The sequence below is a fragment of the Pistacia vera genome, unplaced genomic scaffold, assembly GCF_008641045.1.
Source record: "Pistacia vera cultivar Batoury unplaced genomic scaffold, PisVer_v2 Contig136, whole genome shotgun sequence".
NCBI lineage: Eukaryota > Viridiplantae > Streptophyta > Magnoliopsida > Sapindales > Anacardiaceae > Pistacia > Pistacia vera.
The window spans coordinates 252771-273447 of record NW_022195423.1 but is presented as its reverse complement, the minus strand read 5'-3'; the positions used below and the strand labels follow the sequence as shown (position 1 = coordinate 273447).

General features: G+C 36.9%; 2 protein-coding genes across 3 annotated transcripts; both read left to right on the top strand.

Annotated features, from left to right (window-relative positions):
- The first annotated feature begins 1148 nt into the window (after positions 1 to 1148).
- On the top strand, positions 1149 to 11103 carry LOC116122592 (protein CELLULOSE SYNTHASE INTERACTIVE 1-like). Of its 2 annotated transcripts, none has more exons than XM_031408423.1 (8): positions 1149 to 1327; positions 2063 to 2234; positions 3018 to 3091; positions 3773 to 6827; positions 6999 to 9543; positions 9726 to 10180; positions 10411 to 10527; positions 10624 to 11103. In XM_031408423.1, the coding sequence occupies exons 3-8, from the start codon at positions 3081 to 3083 to the stop codon at positions 10762 to 10764; spliced, it is 6324 nt and encodes a 2107-aa protein (XP_031264283.1). In that variant the 5' UTR covers positions 1149 to 1327; positions 2063 to 2234; positions 3018 to 3080; the 3' UTR covers positions 10765 to 11103. The 2 variants fall into 2 exon arrangements, with proteins under 2 accessions (XP_031264283.1, XP_031264284.1); XM_031408424.1 differs by having other exon boundaries at positions 1169 to 1296.
- A 4114-nt stretch (positions 11104 to 15217) lies between these two features.
- LOC116122613 (aspartic proteinase-like protein 1) lies at positions 15218 to 19750 on the top strand. The gene is made up of 10 exons (XM_031408443.1): positions 15218 to 15507; positions 16464 to 16602; positions 17828 to 18069; positions 18183 to 18410; positions 18514 to 18652; positions 18733 to 18803; positions 18887 to 18986; positions 19127 to 19187; positions 19263 to 19334; positions 19414 to 19750. Exons 1-10 carry the CDS (start codon positions 15218 to 15220, stop codon positions 19653 to 19655), a joined length of 1584 nt encoding a protein of 527 aa, XP_031264303.1. The 3' UTR covers positions 19656 to 19750.
- Positions 19751 to 20677: the final 927 nt, after the last annotated feature.

Genomic DNA, 20677 nt, shown 5'->3' with positions numbered 1-20677 from the left:
GACAAGTTTTGTCCAAATAACCGAATCGATCGAATGGCATGGTTTCGGCCACCTTAGTATCAAAAAGTAGAATTAGCTGAATACAGCTGACATGTGGGTTTTGGTCAAAACTCGTCTTCAACCTCCAGCCAAATTTTCTTTTGAATCCTTTGAGATTGACCGAAACTCATACCCAGATTACGCCTAAACCACCCATTTTCAACATATCCATTTAAATAAAAGCTTAATTAATTATAACAGCAAAAAATCTTTTCAAAAATAATTTATTTAACATGTTTCCTAAACATATATGCAACATACTCAAAATTTTAGATTTCAAATAACAAAATTTTCATTCCAAAAATAATATATCAAGAAATCCATTAAAAAAGTGTTTCTCAAGATCACAAATTTGGGTCTTCACTCGAGATTTTAGAGTGAAAGCATGAGTTTTGAATTAATGGTTAGACATTTGTCATTAGGGGCAATTTCATCCACCAATTTTGTGTTAAATAGAAATGTGATATTTCTCGAGACATTTTACAAAAAAGTGTTAATTCTCAACTCCCTCCCATCAAAAAGGCAATAATAACCTAAAAAAATAATTTTATTGTAACGGTTTAAACTCAAATAATTAGATTTTGTTTGTTTAACACCTTATATAAGTATTAGTTATTTAGTTTCACAAAAAATATATTTTATAGATTCTAAGTAAATATCTTTCGTTAAAAAAATGTGATTTTTTAATTGAAAAAATCCGATCGATAAAATATAAGAAAATCTGAGATATGAAATAAGATAAACCTGAGTCCAACTAAATTTAATTTATCGTTAGATTGTATAAAAACACCCTCCACCTAAACACAGTATCGAGGGATTCGAGATTTATAATATAGCTAAAATTTTAATTCATTAATAATAATATTGATATGATATTACCAATCAATATTCTAATAATACATGATATTAGGATATTAAAAAAGTTTCCAAATCGAAGCCAAAACTAAGCTCAAGCCAAGCCAAGGAACGTAGGAGTGTCAAAGTCGAAGCTCTGAACTGTCGGTGGTCCTGTCAGTGTATGTGAAGCTGTGACCTCAAGCTTCTCTCTCTCTTTCTTCCGCAGTATCTATGGAAAAAGCATTTTAACGATACAAAAAATCATTAAAAATGTATAAAAAAACCTCTCTTTTTCTCTCTCTACTACTCACTCATTGATTCATTCATTCATTCACTTGCCTTTTTATTATCTTCTTCTTTACGAAATTCATAGATGCACTAACTCTGCACTCCATCTCTCTCTCTCTCTCTCCATTGAAGGTGAGCTCAATCTGGCTTTACTATATCAAAGGTTAGCTCAATTGCATTGGTGGGTTGTGCTTGTTTTTGGAAATCTGAGGCCAAATTCTGATTCTTTTTAGTGTCACTACGTCAAAATTTTGCTCTTTGCGTTGATGGGTATTGCAATTTAGCTCATTTGGATTGATGGGTTGTTTTTGTTTCTGGGAAATCTGATATCAAATTTTGATCTTTATTTGTTTTAATGGATGCTGAATCTGTGTCACTACGTCAAAGTTTAGCTTATTTGCGTTGATGGGTTGTTTTTGTTTTGGGAAATCTGGGGTCAATATTTGATCTTTATTTCTTAAAATGGTACTGAGATTTGGTCATTGAGATGAGAGATTTTTGTTCATTCAGTTTTGATCTAGTGTTCTGTGTCTTAATTGTGTGGAGTTCAGTCAAATCTGACATTTTTAGTTGCTTTGCTCTTCATTTGGTTCTGTTTGGGTAGTGGGAAAAATGGAGGAAAGTAGACGAATTTGATAAGAAAGTTGTGTCACGTTTCTGTTGAGTTGGTAAGTGTTAGATTTTTTTGCTAATGGATGTGCTTAAGGCAGCGGATGATTGATCTACATTGTAGTGAGTTTTAGTTAATTGAGATTACTGCTTTGGTTATGATCAATTTGCAATTATTTCTATGAATTGAATTTGGTTTTTCATGTTTTGAAGTGGGTTTATATTCATTTGATCTACTTTTGCTTGATGTTGGGATCTTCAGTTCGGCTTATGTACTGTTGTTTCACAGGAGGTTTTGATGTTTTGACCGCCCGCGTTTGTGCTTGAACTTGGATCTGGAGAGGGGTGTTGTTTTGGATTGAATTTCTATCTGGGTATCTTGAAGTAAAGTAAAGCTGGCGACCACACTAGCTTGGAGGTTCACTGGCAGCAATGGCAATGGCCATGCTGCCAATGATGCGGTAGTCTTCTGCTTAATGCTTATTTCAATTAGAATCTTGATAGTTTGTCAGTTTGTCTCAGTTGTGAGTGCTTACTGGTGATTTATTGGAATTCACATGCCACATGTGAACTTCATGTGGAACTAACTAACTGCGGCATGTTATAGATCTCATTTTGGCATCGGTGGTAGTTGGAATTCTTGTTCTTTGCTGGTTAATTCAGTTGTTTGTGTATACTACAATTTTGGCTAACGTTGTAATTTAGGTATACAATTCACTTACATTTTTTCTGACTGACAATTTTAAATAGAAGTTGTTGATGGTTGTCGGGTTTAACAAAGTAAAAACCTCAAACTAGGAGTAAAAAAACTAATCTGATGCCCTTTTGTTTTCTGAGCTTTTGTCAGACGCATCTTCTATAAACAAATGGATAAACTTTCACAGAAGTCTTTTCAACGACTTGGGTTTTTTTTTTGTTTTGCATTAACTCTTACCTGTTTTCTTTCTTGTCTCAAAGTTCAAGTTTTGTCAGCCTCATTGTGGGGAATGTATCATGTTTGACCAAATTAGAATGGAAATGAAATTTCAAATATTTTGTTTTACGTCACTGTGTTGTGCTAGTTAACCTGCTCCGTCAAATCATGCTGTGTTACCTTTACTTCATGCCTAGTTCTGATAAAGAAAATATTGGAGTGGGCTGGCTTGAAACTTAATATTTTACATAATTTGAATTTTATGTTCAGCTATGATCAATTATGTGACTCCCTTTTTCTTTTTGGTGTTCTGTTGCACTCATAATTGCAGGATAAAAATATAGATGCCAGACTTCAAGATTCAGAGCCCCCAACTCCACATTCAGTTATAAAGATGAGTCTGAGGTCAGTCTCTCTCTCTCTCTCTCTCTCTCTTTCTCTCTTTTTATTTATTTATTTATTTTTTTTCATGCAGAATTATCCTGGTGGGATAAGTATTATGTTCATGACCTGTAACCACTAAGCAGTGTTTGTAATTTCTGTAGTGGGTACATATAGTTCTCCTTGCTAAAAAGAAAAAGAGAAGAAAATGTACTTTGGGAAAACATTTTTGCTTGCAGTAGGATTGACAATAACCCTTAGGTGCCTTTGTTTTGAGAAAATTATCTTCACACTGTGGGTAGATTTTATGTGTGTATCTATCCCAGAGATGGTGTTTCTAGAAGCTCTATACATGATAGGAGCTAATTGGAGTGAGCAGCAATTCTTCTATAATGTTATCACCCTGATTATGGCTATGCTGAGTTATAAATGATATATCATATCTTGTATATGTCAATGTCAACCAATATGTTTGCTGGCCTCTTTCCATTGCTTTTTTTGTCACTTAAAATTATTTCATCCCGTTATTACTCGTGGTCATCTACTTTCTTGTCTTTAGTGGATCAACACTGGTTTATCATGGCTTGATCCAATACTCTTATTTGTATTTCCTTCTCCGAAAATGAGGTCAATAATGAGGGTAGCTTGCAGTGGTTTGCAGATGTAATTTTAACTGAAGTCTCTTGCATTCTTAATCCTTTGCAGAGATCGCAGTAGCAGCATGGAGGATCCGGATGGAACATTAGCGAGTGTTGCACAATGCATTGAGCAGTTGCGGCAGAGTTCTTCGGCTGTACAAGAGAAGGAATATAACTTGAAGCAGTTGCTAGAACTCATTGATACACGTGAGAATGCTTTTAGTGCTGTCGGATCTCACTCTCAAGCAGTTCCAGTACTTGTATCCCTTCTTCGATCAGGATCACTCGGAGTGAAGATACAGGCTGCTAATGTCTTAGGCTCTCTCTGTAAGGAGAATGAATTGAGGGTAAAAGTCTTACTTGGGGGATGCATTCCTCCATTGCTTGGTCTCCTCAAATCCAGCTCAGCAGAAGGTCAAATTGCTGCAGCAAAGACAATTTATGCTGTTTCTCAGGGTGGGGCAAAGGATCATGTTGGATCCAAAATTTTTTCAACTGAAGGAGTAGTGCCGGTGTTATGGGAGCAGCTTAAAAAGGGGCTCAAGACTGGAAATGTGGTTGATAGCTTACTAACAGGAGCATTAAAGAATCTCTCTAGCAGCACTGAGGGATTTTGGGCTGCAACAATACAAGCTGGCGGAGTGGATATACTTGTTAAGTTACTCACATCAGGACAGCCAGGCACTCAAGCTCACGTTTGCTTTCTTCTTGCATGTATGATGATGGAGGATGAATCTGTTTGCTCCAGGGTCTTAGCTGCAGAGGCTACAAAACAGCTCCTCAAGCTGTTAGGACCTGGTAATGAACCCCCTGTTAGAGCAGAAGCTGCAGGCGCTCTTAAGTCTCTCTCTGCCAAGTGTAAAGAGGCGAGGCGTGAAATAGCTGGTTCAAATGGTATTCCTGCTCTAATAAATGCCACAATAGCTCCTTCTAAAGAATTCATGCAAGGTGAACATGCCCAAGCCTTGCAGGAGAATGCAATGTGTGCTCTGGCAAACATTTCTGGTGGCTTGTCGAATGTCATCTCAAGTCTTGGCCAAAGCCTTGAATCATGCTCTTCACCTGCTCAGGTTGAGGACACATTAGGGGCTTTGGCTTCAGCTCTTATGATATATGACAGCATGGCTGAATCGACTAAAGCATCAGATCCTTCAATTGTTGAGCAGACTTTGGTCAACCAGTTCAAGCCGAAATTACCATTTCTTGTACAGGAGCGCACCATAGAAGCTCTAGCCAGTTTGTATGGGAATGCCTTACTCTCAGTTAAACTTACAAATTCTGAAGCAAAACGGTTACTTGTTGGTTTGATCACAATGGCAACCAATGAAGCTCAGGATGAGCTTGTAAAAGCTCTTCTCAAACTTTGCAATAATGAAGGTAGTCTATGGCGTGCTCTCCAAGGCCGTGAAGGGATTCAGCTGTTGATATCCCTTCTCGGACTTTCATCAGAACAGCAGCAAGAATGTTCAGTTGCACTGCTTTGCCTCTTATCTAACGAGAATGATGAAAGTAAATGGGCCATTACTGCTGCTGGTGGCATACCTCCACTTGTTCAAATTCTGGAGTCAGGTTCTGCAAAAGCCAAGGAAGACTCTGCAACCATTCTTAGGAATCTATGCAATCACAGTGAAGATATACGTGCTTGTGTTGAAAGTGCTGATGCTGTTCCTGCATTGTTATGGCTACTGAAAAATGGGAGTTCCAATGGGAAAGAAATCGCTGCAAAGACTTTAAACCACCTAATCCATAAATCTGATACAGCAACTATCAGCCAGCTCACTGCATTATTAACAAGTGATCAACCGGAATCCAAAGTTTATGTTTTAGATGCTCTTAGAAGTATGTTGTCTGTGGTTCCCTTCAATGATATATTGCGTGAAGGCAGTGCTTCAAATGATGCAGTTGACACAATGATTAAAATACTGAGCTCTACTAAAGAAGAGACTCAGGCTAAGTCGGCTTCAGCTTTTGCTGGGATTTTTGAAACTCGGAAGGACTTGCGTGAAAGTAGCATTGCTGTGAGAACTCTTTATTCTGTCATGAAGCTACTAAGCTTTGAGTCTGAAAGTGTCTTAGCAGAGGCTGCTCATTGCCTTTCTGCAATTTTTCTTTCAGTCAAGGAGAACCGGGAAGTAGCTGGTATTGCTCGAGATACATTGTCTCCCCTTGTTGTGCTTGCTAATTCTTCAGTTCTGGAAGTTGCAGAGCAGGCAACATGTGCTCTGGCAAATCTTATTTTAGATAATGAAGTTTCAGAGAAAGCTGTAGCTGAGGAAATCATTTTGCCGGCTACCAGGGTTTTGCGTGAAGGCACTGTTTCTGGAAAAACACATGCAGCTGCTGCAATTTCCCGTCTGCTACATTCGCGCCAAATTGATTCCACCATAACTGATTGTGTAAATCGTGCTGGAACTGTTCTTGCGTTGGTCTCTTTTCTTGAGTCTGCCAATGGTGGATCTGTTACCACATCAGAGGCTCTTGATGCACTTGCTATTCTGTCAAGGTCAGCAGGTGCTAGTGGGCATGTGAAACCTGCCTGGGCAGTTTTAGCTGAGTTTCCGAAAAGCATTACTCCAATAGTTTCTTCCATTGCTGAGGCAAGACCCTTGTTGCAGGATAAAGCCATTGAAATATTGTCACGACTTTGCCGAGATCAACCTGTAGTTTTAGGAGAAAAAGTTATCGATGCCTCTGGGTGTATCTCGTCAATTACTAAAAGAGTGATCAGTTCCACAAACTCAAAGGTCAAAATTGGGGGAGCTGCACTTCTTATATGTGCGGCAAAAGTTAATCACCAGAGAATGGTGGAGGATCTTAATCAATCAAACTCATGTCTTCATCTTATTCAATCACTCGTTGCAATGCTCAGCATTGTTGAGGCTTCAAGAGGTGAGGGTATTGATGAAGAAGACGCCATCAGCATCTGCAGGAATACTTCAGAGGAAGCCAGGAATGAGGAATCTGGGACAGGCACAGCAGTTATTTATGGTGCAAACTTAGCAATTTGGCTGCTATCTGTTATTGCTTGCCATGACGAAAAAAGCAAAACAACGATAATGGAGGCCGGAGCAGTGGAAGTTCTTACTGACAGGGTCTCACATTTGTTTTCACAGTATAGTCAGGTACCCCACTTTCTTCTTGCATACTAATTATTTAAAGCACGCTCAGTTGGAAAGAAAAAGATTTGCATGAATGCACTGTTGGCATTATCATGTTAATGCTATGGTGAAATTTATGTACCTGCTTATTGTGACTAAAATCAGGGTGTGCTCTTATTTTGGTAATGTATGCAGATTGATTATAAAGAAGATAGCAGCATTTGGATTTGTGCTTTACTGCTCGCCATTTTGCTTCAAGATAGAGATATCATACGAGCAAATGCAACCATGAAAGCCATTCCAGCACTTGCAAATTTGTTGAAGTCGGAGGAATTTGCAAACAGATATTTTGCTGCACAAGCAATTTGCAGCCTAGTTTGTAATGGTAGCAGGGGAACTCTTCTATCTGTTGCAAATTCTGGGGCAGCAGGTGGGCTTATTGCCTTACTTGGCTGTGCCGATGCTGATATACAAGACCTTCTGGAATTGTCAGAGGAGTTTGCTTTGGTGCAATATCCAGATCAAGTTGCTCTTGAGAGGCTGTTTAGAGTTGAAGATATTAGGGTTGGTGCTACTTCTCGAAAAGCAATACCTGCCCTTGTTGATCTACTCAAACCAATTCCAGATCGTCCTGGAGCACCTTTGCTGGCACTTGGCCTTCTTACTCAACTTGCTAAAGACTGTCCATCAAATAAGATTGTAATGGTAGAATCTGGGGCTCTGGAAGCACTTACAAAGTATCTTTCACTTGGCCCTCAAGATGCAACCGAGGAAGCTGCTACGGATCTGTTAGGGCTCCTATTCAGCAGTGCTGAAATTAGGAGACATGAATCTGCATTTGGTGCAGTCAGTCAACTTGTGGCTGTTTTACGTTTGGGTGGAAGAGCTGCAAGATATAGTGCTGCCAAAGCATTGGAAAGTCTATTTTCTGCTGACCATATCAGGAATGCAGAAACTGCACGGCAAGCTGTTCAACCCTTGGTTGAGATTCTTAATACTGGTTTGGAGAAAGAGCAGCATGCTGCTATTGCTGCATTGGTCAGGTTACTGAGTGAAAACCCATCAAGGGCCCTTGCAGTTGCAGATGTTGAAATGAACGCAGTTGATGTCCTTTGCCGGATCCTTTCATCTAATTGTTCAATGGAGCTGAAGGGGGATGCTGCTGAGCTATGTGGTGTTCTTTTTGGAAATACAAGAATTAGGTCAACATTGGCTGCAGCACGATGTGTTGAGCCTCTTGTCTCTCTTCTTGTAACTGAGTTCAGTCCTGCTCAGCATTCAGTTGTCCGTGCACTAGATAAACTTGTGGACGATGAGCAACTCGCAGAATTAGTTGCTGCACATGGAGCTGTTATTCCTCTTGTTGGCCTTCTCTATGGTAAAAACTACATGCTTCATGAGGCCATTTCTAGAGCTCTTGTGAAGCTAGGGAAGGATAGACCTGGTTGTAAAATGGAAATGGTGAAAGCTGGTGTAATTGAAAGTGTACTTGATATCCTTCACGAAGCTCCAGATTTCCTCTGTGCTGCATTTTCCGAATTGCTCCGAATATTAACCAATAATGCAGGCATTGCTAAGGGACCATCTGCTGCAAAAGTGGTTGAGCCTCTTTTCTTGTTGCTTACTAGACCAGAATTTGGGCCTGATGGACAGCACAGTGCATTGCAGGTTCTTGTTAATATTCTGGAACATCCGCAGTGTCGGGCTGATTATTCACTGACCTCTCACCAAGCTATTGAGCCTCTTATCCCCTTGCTTGATTCTCCAGCTCCAGCAGTGCAGCAGTTGGCTGCTGAGCTTCTGTCACATCTACTGTTGGAAGAACATCTTCAGAAGGATCCAGTAACACAGCAAGTAATTGGTCCTCTCATTCGGGTTCTTGGTTCTGGCATACACATTTTGCAGCAGAGAGCGGTAAAGGCTCTTGTAAGTATTGCACTAACATGGCCGAATGAAATTGCAAAAGAGGGTGGTGTCAATGAGCTGTCCAAAATAATATTGCAAGCTGATCCATCACTTCCTCACGCCTTGTGGGAATCTGCTGCTTCTGTTTTATCCAGTATTTTGCAATTTAGTTCTGAATATTACTTGGAAGTGCCTATTGCGGTGTTGGTAAGGCTGCTCCGTTCTGGCTCAGAGGGCACAGTTTTCGGTTCATTGAATGCTCTTCTAGTGTTGGAAAGTGATGATGGAACCAGTGCCGAAGCAATGGCTGAAAGTGGTGCCATAGAAGCTTTGCTAGAACTTCTCCGATCTCATCAGTGTGAGGAAACATCTGCAAGGCTGCTGGAAGTATTACTTAACAATGTGAAGATCAGAGAATCAAAAGCTACAAAATCTGCAATTTTACCACTATCCCAATACCTCTTGGATCCACAAACTCAAGCTCAGCAAGCAAGGTTATTGGCGACCTTGGCTCTTGGTGATCTATTTCAAAACGAGAGCCTTGCTCGAAGTGCTGATGCAGTTTCAGCTTGCCGTGCACTAGTCAACGTTCTTGAAGAGCAACCTACAGAAGAAATGAAAGTGGTGGCTATATGTGCTTTGCAAAACCTTGTCATGTACAGCCGATCCAATAAGAGAGCAGTGGCAGAGGCTGGAGGTGTTCAGGTTGTATTGGATTTGATCGGTTCAAGTGATCCAGATACATCTGTTCAGGCTGCAATGTTCGTAAAGCTTCTCTTTTCGAATCATACCATTCAGGAATATGCTTCCAGTGAAACAGTCAGAGCTATAACCGGTACGATCTCTTAACTCTCAAGAGTCTACAGATACCCGACACTTGGTTTCTCAAATTCTATTTTACCAGCCTACTTTTGGTTCATTGTCATTTCAGCATGTGTGGTAGTCTTCACTGTCATAAAGTTTTAGAAGTTCCTCTTTTGAAAATTTTTTTATACTTTTTTTTATCGTACAATACAGCTGCTATTGAAAAGGAATTATGGGCAACCGGAACTGTGAATGAGGAGTATCTAAAAGCTCTAAATTCTTTATTCAGCAACTTTCCACGTCTGAGAGCCACTGAACCGGCGACATTGAGTATAACCCATTTGGTTACCGCACTCAAGACTGGTTCAGAGGCAACTCAAGAAGCTGCCTTGGATGCACTTTTTCTTCTCAGACAAGCTTGGTCAGCATGCCCCGCTGAAGTTTCAAAAGCTCAATCAGTTGCTGCTGCTGATGCAATCCCCTTGCTTCAATACTTAATCCAGTCTGGTCCACCTAGATTCCAGGAGAAGGCCGAATTTCTGCTTCAGTGTTTGCCAGGAACATTAGTTGTTATAATCAAGCGTGGCAACAATATGAAGCAGTCAGTCGGAAACCCCAGCGTATTCTGCAAGCTTACCCTTGGCAATACTCCACCTAGGCAAACCAAGGTAAGTTATTATATGCTTCCATTTACCTTTCTGTAATGCTCAATATATCCAAAAATACACTTTCACTTTCAGACTACCACCCCAGTTGCATACTGAACCAAATGAACAAGACTTTATGGCGGTCAAGTGGTTGTCACGTTAAAAATCATTTGAACACACGTTACATCTTATTGCTTCTTTCATTTTCGGGTCCTAATCTTTATGATCTTGCTGTTTCATGAACTTGCCAGATTGTGTCAACTGGTCCTAATCCTGAGTGGGATGAGAGCTTTGCATGGTCCTTTGAGAGTCCTCCGAAAGGCCAGAAACTTCACATCTCTTGCAAGAACAAGAGTAAAATGGGAAAGGTAATTGAACCGGAAAGACTAAAACTAAAAATTCAGTTCTCCACATTCTTATTCATATTTTACTAAACTCAACCTTACTTTTGATTTTGACAACAGAGTTCTTTTGGTAAAGTAACCATCCAAATCGACCGAGTAGTGATGCTCGGAGCCGTTGCCGGCGAATACACACTATTGCCGGAAAGCAAGAGCGGCCCATCCCGGAATCTGGAAATAGAATTCCAATGGTCCAATAAGTAATAACCCAATACAGAAGTAATTATCGTCGCTGCAAATTTAATCTTGTAGGTGAAAAATATGGTCAAGTAGAGAATTCTTTTAAACTTTTTCGTTGCTTGTTTGATCCAACATTTCACTTATTTATTAGTGTATATAGCATTGCAGAGATTTTAATTTTTGTTATTAGTCTTGAAAATAGCCATTTCTATTGTATTCTTTTTGTAACTTGATGTTCTTACATTTGATGAACAAGAAGAATATTTGAGGTTTCTTAGTAATATTTGCACTGAATTTGTGTGCTGGTCAATGTGAAAGTAAAAATAAGGATACCGCTTCTGGTTTTGTTTTTGTGGTAGTAAATTGCAAGTTTGGAAAGATTGTGGACTAATTTGAGAAGTTGCAATATTTTGTTTCTTGTGTTAAGTATTTTATATTTATTGTACATTTGGAAGTATTTTCAAGTAGTGAAAAAATGTTTTTTTTTTTTTTNCTCGGAGCTGTTGCCGGCGAATACACACTATTGCCAGAAAGCAAGAGTGGCCCATCCCGGAATCTGGAAATAGAATTCCAATGGTCCAATAAGTAATAACCCAATACAGAAGTAATTATCGTTGCTGCAAATTTAATCTTGTAGGTGAAAAATATGGTCAAGTACAGAATTCTTTTAAACTTTTTCGTTGCTTGTTTGAGCCAACATTTCACTTATTTATTAGTGTATATAGCATTGCAGAGATTTTAATTTTTGTTATTAGTCTTGAAAATAGCCATTTCTATTGTATTCTTTTTGTAACTTGATGTTCTTACATTTGATGAACAAGAAGAATATTTGAGGTTTCTTAGTAATATTTGCACTGAATTTGTGTGCTGGTCAATGTGAAAGTAAAAATAAGGATACCGCTTCTGGTTTTGTTTTTGTGGTAGTAAATTGCAAGTTTGAAAAGATTGTTGACTAATTTGAGAAGTTGCAATATTTTGTTTCTTGTGTTACGTATTTAATATTTATTGTACATTTGGAAGTAATTTCAAGTAGTGAAAAAATGTTTTTTTTTTTTTTTAATTACTTATTTTGTAGTTTTTGTTTAAATGTTTGAAACATTTTTTTATTGATAATCCAAAAATCCTTGATCTTGCATTGTGAACAGTTCGGAATTGGAGTCTCATCGAACCTTCCGATCTCTTAAAAACGAGAAATAATGACCCAAATCTTGTGAAAATAAACTAAGGATTTTGGGTATAAAAGATACTTTAAAAAAAAAAAAAAATCTAAAATGGTTTTCTTAAAATATTTATTTTCAAGTAAAATATTTTAATAAACCATTTAGTATTTTACAACTATTAAAATATTTGTATATAAAATTAAAATATTGTATCGATATTCGATAATATTTAAATTCAATTTTAATTATGGTAATAACCCTTTTTAAAGATGAAAATTCTCATTTTTTTTTTTTACTGTGAGGTTTGGTTAAATTTTAAATAGTCTTGGTTTGCAAAAATAGCAAGGACTTATAGCGAATAAATTCTGATAAATTTAACCACTTGACTTGTGGTCGGATGGTAAGACTTCAGGTTATCCAGAAATCTTGTATTCGAGTCTCACGAATAACTACTTATTATATTTGTGATTTACCTGTCTATTAGGCTTGTAAGGTGTTAAATATATCTCAAAGATTAATTAAGGTATACATATTTTGGCCCGAACACCTGATCACCAAAAAAAATAAAAAAAATAAGGTAAATTTAAATGAATTTCTATCTATTTTCCAAATTTGGTAAAGATATTTTCAAGTAAAAACACTTTAAGAAAAGCACTTTTAGTCATGGTTGTTAGAATCCTACGATACCCGATATGTATCATACGATACGATTCGATACAGGATGCCAATGATACGTATCAGAGAGCGTATCATAAACCTTTCAATACGTTGATATGTATCTTACGATACGATACGTATTTGTTCGTATCCTTAAAAATATCGATACGACTTTATTAATTTGGGTAGAAGGCCCGAAAAAAATTTCGGGTCGAAACCAGGTCACCCAACCCGATTCACTAAAACCTATCCAAATTTACCCATTTTGTATGGAGAATATAAAGAGGAATATGTATTACCCATTTTACATGATAATAATAATATAAGTGGAGATATAGATATTGACATAGATCTTAAAAATAATATGAATGGTTATGAGAAAATAATAAATTCTTAATTTTAATTATGTAATACCATAATTTAAAGCTAATAACACCATAAAATTTTTTAATTAATATTAGGGATGATATTAATTTTTAGAAAATTTTAATTATTTTATTAATTTTTTTTAAAAATATATATTTTATGATACGATATGATATGATATGCGATATATGATTAAAAAAATTAAGTTTTTGATTTGACAACCATGCTTTCAACCCTATTATGTTATGGCCTTTTCTATATAACACAATATCTTCTGGTCCATTATTGCAATCACCTGTTCTAGATTATCTCGTTTGTCTTGACTTGGGCGGGCGCAGTGGGCCGTCTCGGGCCACTAAATGGGCGGCTCTTGTTTGACATTCGGCCACATCACATGGGTATCTTTCACTTTTTATTTGGACCAAAACCCACAATTCCCAATTTACCCTCCATCTTTTTATCGGATTTTTTCTTTATCTGAACTTTTATTACCTACGAAAATTGATTAATTATTAATAATATATTATAAAGAAAATAATCTTGAGTATAGAAAAATAAAAATAAATACATGTCACAAAATTTATAAAAATCTAAATTTTGATTCTTATTTTATTATTCCGATTTACCATTAATAAAATTATTGATAATGTAATATATATTTGTTTGTCTATCTGTGTACATCGTTCATAAATCTAATATTTATACTTTTCTAATCTCAATTTTATTTTGTTCACCTTATTTGTTAACAAGCGTATCATTCAAATTATTTATTTTGATTATCTATTTAAGAGACGTAGCATATTTTTTTTCAAATAGAAGGGTTTTTATCATCGATCGAAATTTCTTACTTCATTAACTCAGTAAAATTTCATTTCTTGTAAAGACTAAGTGATCATATTTTAGTGACTAATATATCGTTTACTTCCCTTTGATAAGTTATCTTTGGTAACATGTTTTTGTTGTTTCCATAAATTGGTCATTTAAATATTTCAAAAAACACATATAAAATATTTTTTAGAGTATTTCCATTCTTTTAGAAAAAAACCACCCAAAAAACAGTCTCAAATATTCAAAATATATTTAATTTTTTTTAATGGAATATTCATTCATGAGTTTAATTTATAATAAGCACTTTCAAATAAAAATATTTTCTATCAATATAAATGATATGTTGGTCATTAGTAAGTGCTACAGACCCTTTACTGTAATTTCAAAAGTTCGACATGGGCCCACTTTCAGACAAGACATCCCTCGCCAATCGAAGCACTTTGTTTTCTCTGATACGTAAAGTAACCGGGACCACTACGTGGCAAAGTTTCAACGAACCTCATAATTAAATTTTCAGATAATTTCACTTAAATCTCTAATGTTTGTAAGACTCTAAAGCAGTCCTTATAGTTTTAAAAGCCATCACAAAAGCTCCTAATATTTTTAACTATTAGTTGAAATATGACATTGCCCCTCGAAAGGTAGCCTAAAGGGGAGGATCTCAAGGGTATAGATGTAAATTTACCCTTATTAGACTATTTAGCTATCGACGTTTTGGGTTTGTTTTAAGTAGACACGAAGCATCTCCTATTATAAGTTTAAAATTAGTTCTAAATCGAATTTGGTATAAAATTTTGTCACGCTTAGATATGTGAATTATGTATCACTATTCAAAGTTGATGGATTTTTTTTTTTTTTTTTATAACCTACGTGTCTGAACCAGTTTACACGTACTTCAACTAATTCCGGAATCTATTAGACACCCTACAAAGGCACAGAATTAGGTAAACAACAGTATTATTGTAATAAGTAACCCTAAGATTTGAACCAAAAAACTTAAAGAAACGAACAAACCCCCTTGACCATCAGACCAACTTTTTAAAAGTTGATGAAAATATTGATTGTACACACAACTATTTTTTACATGAATTTTAAACTGCTGAATTAATATATTTCAAGTGATTGATATTCAATATAACATACATAATTAATTGTGTAAATAAAATGTATTTTACATATAATCTCAAATATTAGAAGGATAACTCAAATTTCATATTGTAGTTTATGTTTTCCCACAATACCACCTCTTCTTTTTTACGCACTTTATTGAATTTAAAGTAAAGTTGAGGGACCTTAAAAATCTTATCCCTTAAACTCAAATCAGATAAATACTAAACAATTAAAAGTTTTCATTTCGCACCTCCACCTCCACCTGCACCTTCTTCACCTTCACTCGCTTCTCTCTTCTTCCAAGTTCCACCATCACTTGCACCTCCAAAACGACACCGCCTCGCTGCCTTTCAGTCATGAAGAGCGGATCTCTGCTGATATACTACGTGATAGTGGCTTCTTTGGTCGGTAGCGGAGTCGCGAAAACGACGACGTATTCGACTCGACTGATTCACAGATTCTCGGAGGAAGTTAAGGCTAGAAATGGAAATGTGACGACGTGGCCGGTGAAGAGGAGCTTTGAGTACTACCAGTTGCTCCTCAGTAGTGATTTCCAGAAGCAGAAGATGAAGCTCGTTCCGAAGTTTCAGCATCTTTTTCCTTCTCAAGGCAGCAAAACGATGTCGCTTGGAAATGACTTCGGCTGGTATGCTCTTTTCTTTTTCCTTCTAAGTTTTGAAAATTCTCTATGTGTTGCCGGTAAGGTTACCAAAGTTCATTTTTTCTTAACCAGTAACGTTTATCGTGCTTAGCAATGCACTTTTTCTTTTTTGTATATATTTTTTTTAATTCTGTGCTGAAGACTAACTGTATTACCGGTAACGTGCTGAATCTTTTTAATCAATTTATAAAGAGAATCAGTAACGTTATCGAACTCCTGGTATTGTTATTAGAGCCGGTAAGATAAATTTTAATTATTTTTTAATAGTTTGTCTCTGAAAATAACTATGTTACCGGTAATGTTACTGGCATTCAACCGGATTACCGTGATGTATATTTTTGTAGGGTTAGACTGTGGGACTGAGGTAATGTTACTTTGTTATGAGTCTTGAATTTTCACCTTAGAATTTAGGGTGGCAATCCGAAGATCACGGTGGGTAACATTATTGTCGGTAATGCTATGATCCTGGTCCAGTATTGTTATTGAGAGTCTCTTGGAGTTGCAATCCTGTAATGTTATTCCTAATATGGGTTACTGATACGGTACTGGGTTACTGGGCCAGCAAGAGAGCCATTATCACTGATATGAAAGGGCTTTTTTAGGGGCTTAACTACCATACCTGCCTTTGGATCATGGTCCAAGGGTTCATAGTCAACCCTTGTACCATGATACAATGGCTGGTATAGCGTTACCCTAGCAAGTTTAGCTATATCCTTTGTTAATTTACAGGGGTTGTAGCAGTTCCTGTAACATTACCAGATACTCATAACATTTAGCAATTAACATTTCACAGGTATTCATTGCATGACGTAAATGTGATGATTAATTAATGTTTATAGCTCGTTTTGGTTTTGGTAATGTTATTGATATGTTGCCCTTACCGGATGCATTTGTAGTGGGACTGTGTATACTGTTGATTGATGATGGGTGAACTGTTGTAGGTTACATTATGCTTGGATTGATATAGGGACACCGAATGTTTCGTTTCTAGTTGCATTGGATGCGGGGAGTGATCTACTTTGGGTTCCCTGTGATTGCGTACAATGCGCTCCTCTGTCTGCAAGTTACTATAATAGTCTGGTAGGCCAACCTCAGCCACCTTTCTTTGCTTGTGTTTTCAAACAATGTTTTTGCTTCTTTAATAATTGTTTTGTTTGAAAGATATTTGCTTTTCTGCCTATCAGTTGTTAATGGTTCTCCTTTTGGGAACATTTGGCCCCCCCTTTTGAAATCAAATGGGAAATTGGAATTTTATAATGTAAAAGTCATATATTCCTTTTCTTTATGGGATAAAAAATGGGTTTAAGTAAAGTTTTTATAAGAAGGAAAAGAGTTTGTGTGTGTCCGTTTGTAGTTTGCGACTGAGTTTATGAAATGGAACTCAATTATTGAAATGATAATGAATGAGCCATGTGGAAGACAATATGAAATTGATTAATTACTGTGGTTTAAGCTTTCTGTGAGAGCAAATTCCTTTGGATTATAAAAAACATGATGAGGGGAGTTGATTGGTCAGAAAACAAGGATACCTGTAAAACCAAGCTTAATTTTTATGGGGTGATGTTAAGAACTTATGGGTAAAAAGAAGTCCTTTTTTTTTCCTGTATTGTCTATTCATGGTACTCTTTACATTGAGCCAGTTCAACTAAATTGGAGCATAGAAGTATAAAGATCTAGTCGTCAACTACAACTGATGATGTGAAATGTAATAATTATTGGGGACATCTACTAACTTGCTCTTAAGAGTGGTAGATTAGGAACATTATATTAGTTTTCCATTGAAAATGTGAAATGGCCTTCATTTGGTGATCATTCTTAACATAAGTCAAGCTTAAATGCAGCAATTATAAGCTTCTTGAGTGAACACAGAAACGACTATTCCTTGGGTGACCTAGGCTTCTAAGTTGTGCCACTTGAGCTTCAATTTTTTTGTTGTGCCTTGTTGCGATTTAAGTTTCAATAGCATTGAATTTCAGTCCTTAAGAAGTGACACAAAAGGCGTTGTAACTTATATGCTTGCGGTTTTTTTCTCAGTTTTGAATAAGTGCTTGATGCTGATATATTAACAATTTCATAATTTGTTTCATGATAAAAATTAGCTAGTCAAAATCACCTTTTTTAACAGAGTCCCACTCACCACACTGGAGGGTGGGGATGGAGGAACAAATGAGCCTTTCAGATGCATCTAATGACCTTATTGTATGAATGGAGAATGTCAGATGCTTTTAATTAACATTTTTAGCACTTATTTTTAGATGATTGATTGGTAGGTGCTCCTTCCTGTTTGGGGGCATCTATTATGCAGGATAGAGATCTAAGTGAGTACAGTCTTTCTGGTTCAAGCACAAGCAAGAACCTATCCTGCAGCCACCAGTTATGTGACCTGGGACCAAACTGCAAAAATCCTGAGCAGCCATGCCCTTACACTATCAACTACTACACAGAAAATACCTCAAGTTCTGGATTGCTTGTTGAGGACTTGTTACATCTTGCATCTGGCGGTGACAATTTAGTAAACAAATCTGTGCAGGCTTCTGTCATAATAGGGTGTGCATTACTGATCATTCCCTGGAATACTAAATATATTTATTTGTTGCATGAACAAGTATCTATAGTTTTTTCTGACTAAAATTTCGTTGTTGCCTGTTCTCTAAGTACAGTTGTGGTATGAAGCAGAGTGGCGGTTACTTGGATGGGGTTGCCCCTGATGGTCTGATGGGGTTGGGGCTTGGGGAAGTTTCAGTTCCGAGTCTGCTTGCAAAAGCAGGATTGATTCGAAACTCCTTTTCAATGTGCTTTGATGAGGATGATTCTGGAAGAATCTTTTTTGGGGATCAAGGACCAGCAACCCAACAATCTACCGCATTCCTGTCCACAAATGGAAAATAGTATGTATCATCTATGCAGTTTGATAAAATTACTGTTTCTGTCTCAGTTAATGTTCCCTTCTTCAAGAGTTTTGTACCTTATAGATGTTAAAATCTGATTCAGCATTACCTACACCGTTGGAGTTGAGGACTGCTGTATTGAAAGTTCTTGTCTCAAGCAGACAAGCTTCACAGCTCTTCTTGATAGTGGGTCATCATTTACATTTCTTCCTAATGAAGTTTTTGAAAGAGTTGCCCAGGAGGTACCCCCATTGAGATTTAACTTCATACATAATAATGGTTTTATTGTTTATCTGTCTAATGTAAATGTCATTTTTGATAGTTTGACAGACAAATAAATGCTACAATCTCTAGCTTTGAAGGTTATCCTTGGAAATATTGCTACAAGTCCAGGTAGTTGGCATGAACTTACAAATTTTAACTGCTTCTCTCGGTTTTGTGCTAATACGCACTTTCATTTTCCTTCTGTGAAACAGTTTGCAGGAGCCACCCAAGGTTCCTTTGGTTAAACTCAGATTTCCACAGAACAACAGCTTTGTGGTCCATAATCCTGTTTTCATGATCTATGGCATTCAGGTGGGTAGTCTTCTAACATTTATAGAATTTTTGAAGTACTGGTTTTGAAATTAGTTTAATTTGCCATTTTCATCGTGCCCAGAGTTAACCTTATTACTGGTTTATATGAAAACTAAACATGGTGGAATCTTTTATTGCAGGGACCTATTGGATTTTGTTTAGCCATTCAGCCAACGGATGGAGATATTGGGACAATTGGACGTAAGTATCAATCCTGCTGTTCATTTCTACTCTTGTACTCTCCATGTAACTCATCCTGGAAACAAATTTCTGCAGAGAACTTCATGACAGGTTACCGAGTAGTGTTTGATCGGGAAAATTTGAAGTTTGGTTGGTCGCATTCTGATTGTGAGTGGCTTGTAAAATTTTTAGCTTGTCTTTGGTGATCAACAATTTTAGTTCTCAATCTTATACTGTTCATGTTCAGGTCAAGATCTCAGCGATAGTAAGAACTTGCCCCTGACACCAAATGGTGCACCCTCTAATCCTTTGCCTACAAATGAACAGCAAACAACACCCGGTGGGGCTGCAGCTGCTCCAGCTCTGGCAGGAAGAGCATCACCCTCAAAACCGTCAACCGCCCCACCTGAACTCATTTCATCCCGGTATTGTTTGTTAAACTTGCTGGCATCCCTGCTTTTGTTGCGTCTACTTGTTTCAACTTCCTAATGCAAGTTTCAAACACCTTTAATATATGAAATTTCACTAATGCAAGTTTCAGACACCTTTAATATATGAAATTTCACTACCCATTTAGTCTTTCATGTACATCCACGTGTTTTTGTTCCTTTTTCTTTTTTGTTTTCACGTCATATATATAAACATGAAACAGTGCCATTTTTCGCTCTTTCTAGGCCATTGGATTGCTTTGAGCATGTAGGATATGAACCAGAATCCCCTCAAGCTTCTCTCTCTCTTTCTTCCGTAGTATCTATGGAAAAAGCATTTTAACGATACAAAAAATCATTAAAAATATATAAAAAACTCTCTCTTTTCTCTCTCTAGTACTACTTATTGATTCATTCATTCATTCATTCACTTGCCTTTATTATCTTCTTCTTACGAAATTCATAGATGCACTAACTCTACACTCCATCTCTCTCTCTCTCTCTCCATTGAAGGTGAGCTCAATCTGGCTTACTATACAAAGGTTAGCTCAATTGCATTGGTGGGTGTGCTTGTTTTTGGAAATCTGAGGCCAAATTCTGATTCTTTTAGCGTCACTACGTCAAAATTTTGCTTTGCTGTGATGGGTATTGCAATTTAGCTCATTTGGAATGATGGGTGTTTTTGTTTCTGGGAAATCTGATATCAAATTTTGATCTTATTGTTTTAATGGATGCGAATCTGTGTCACTACGTCAAAGTTAGCTCATTTGCGTGATGGGTTGTCTTTGTTTTGGGAAATCTGGGGTCAATATTTGATCTTTATTTCTATAATGTGGGCTGAGATTTGGTCATTGAGATTAGAGATTTTTGTTCATTCAGGTTTGATCTAGTGTTTGTGTCTTAATTGTGTGGAGTTCAGTCAAATCTGACGTTTTTAGTGCTTTGCTCTTCATTTGGTTCTGTTTGGTAGTGGAAAAAATGGAGGAAAGTAGACGAATTGATAAGAAAGTTGTGTCACGTTCTGTTGAGTTGTAAGTGTTAGATTTTGTTGCTAATGGATGTGCTTAAGGCAGCGGATGATTG

What these genes read in the sequence shown, in the direction of transcription:
- LOC116122592 (XM_031408423.1), top strand. An exon ending in TGTTTTCACAGTATAGTCAG is followed by an intron (nt 6,828 to 6,998) that starts GTACCCCACTTT and finishes TAATGTATGCAG; the next exon opens with ATTGATTATAAAGAAGATAG. An exon ending in AACAGTCAGAGCTATAACCG is followed by an intron (nt 9,544 to 9,725) that starts GTACGATCTCTT and finishes CGTACAATACAG; the next exon opens with CTGCTATTGAAAAGGAATTA.
- LOC116122613 (XM_031408443.1), top strand. Translation starts at nt 15,218, where the DNA reads ATGAAGAGCGGATCTCTGCTGATATACTACGTGATAGTGGCTTCTTTG. An exon ending in CTTGGAAATGACTTCGGCTG is followed by an intron (nt 15,508 to 16,463) that starts GTATGCTCTTTT and finishes GAACTGTTGTAG; the next exon opens with GTTACATTATGCTTGGATTG. An exon ending in AGATATTGGGACAATTGGAC is followed by an intron (nt 19,188 to 19,262) that starts GTAAGTATCAAT and finishes AAATTTCTGCAG; the next exon opens with AGAACTTCATGACAGGTTAC.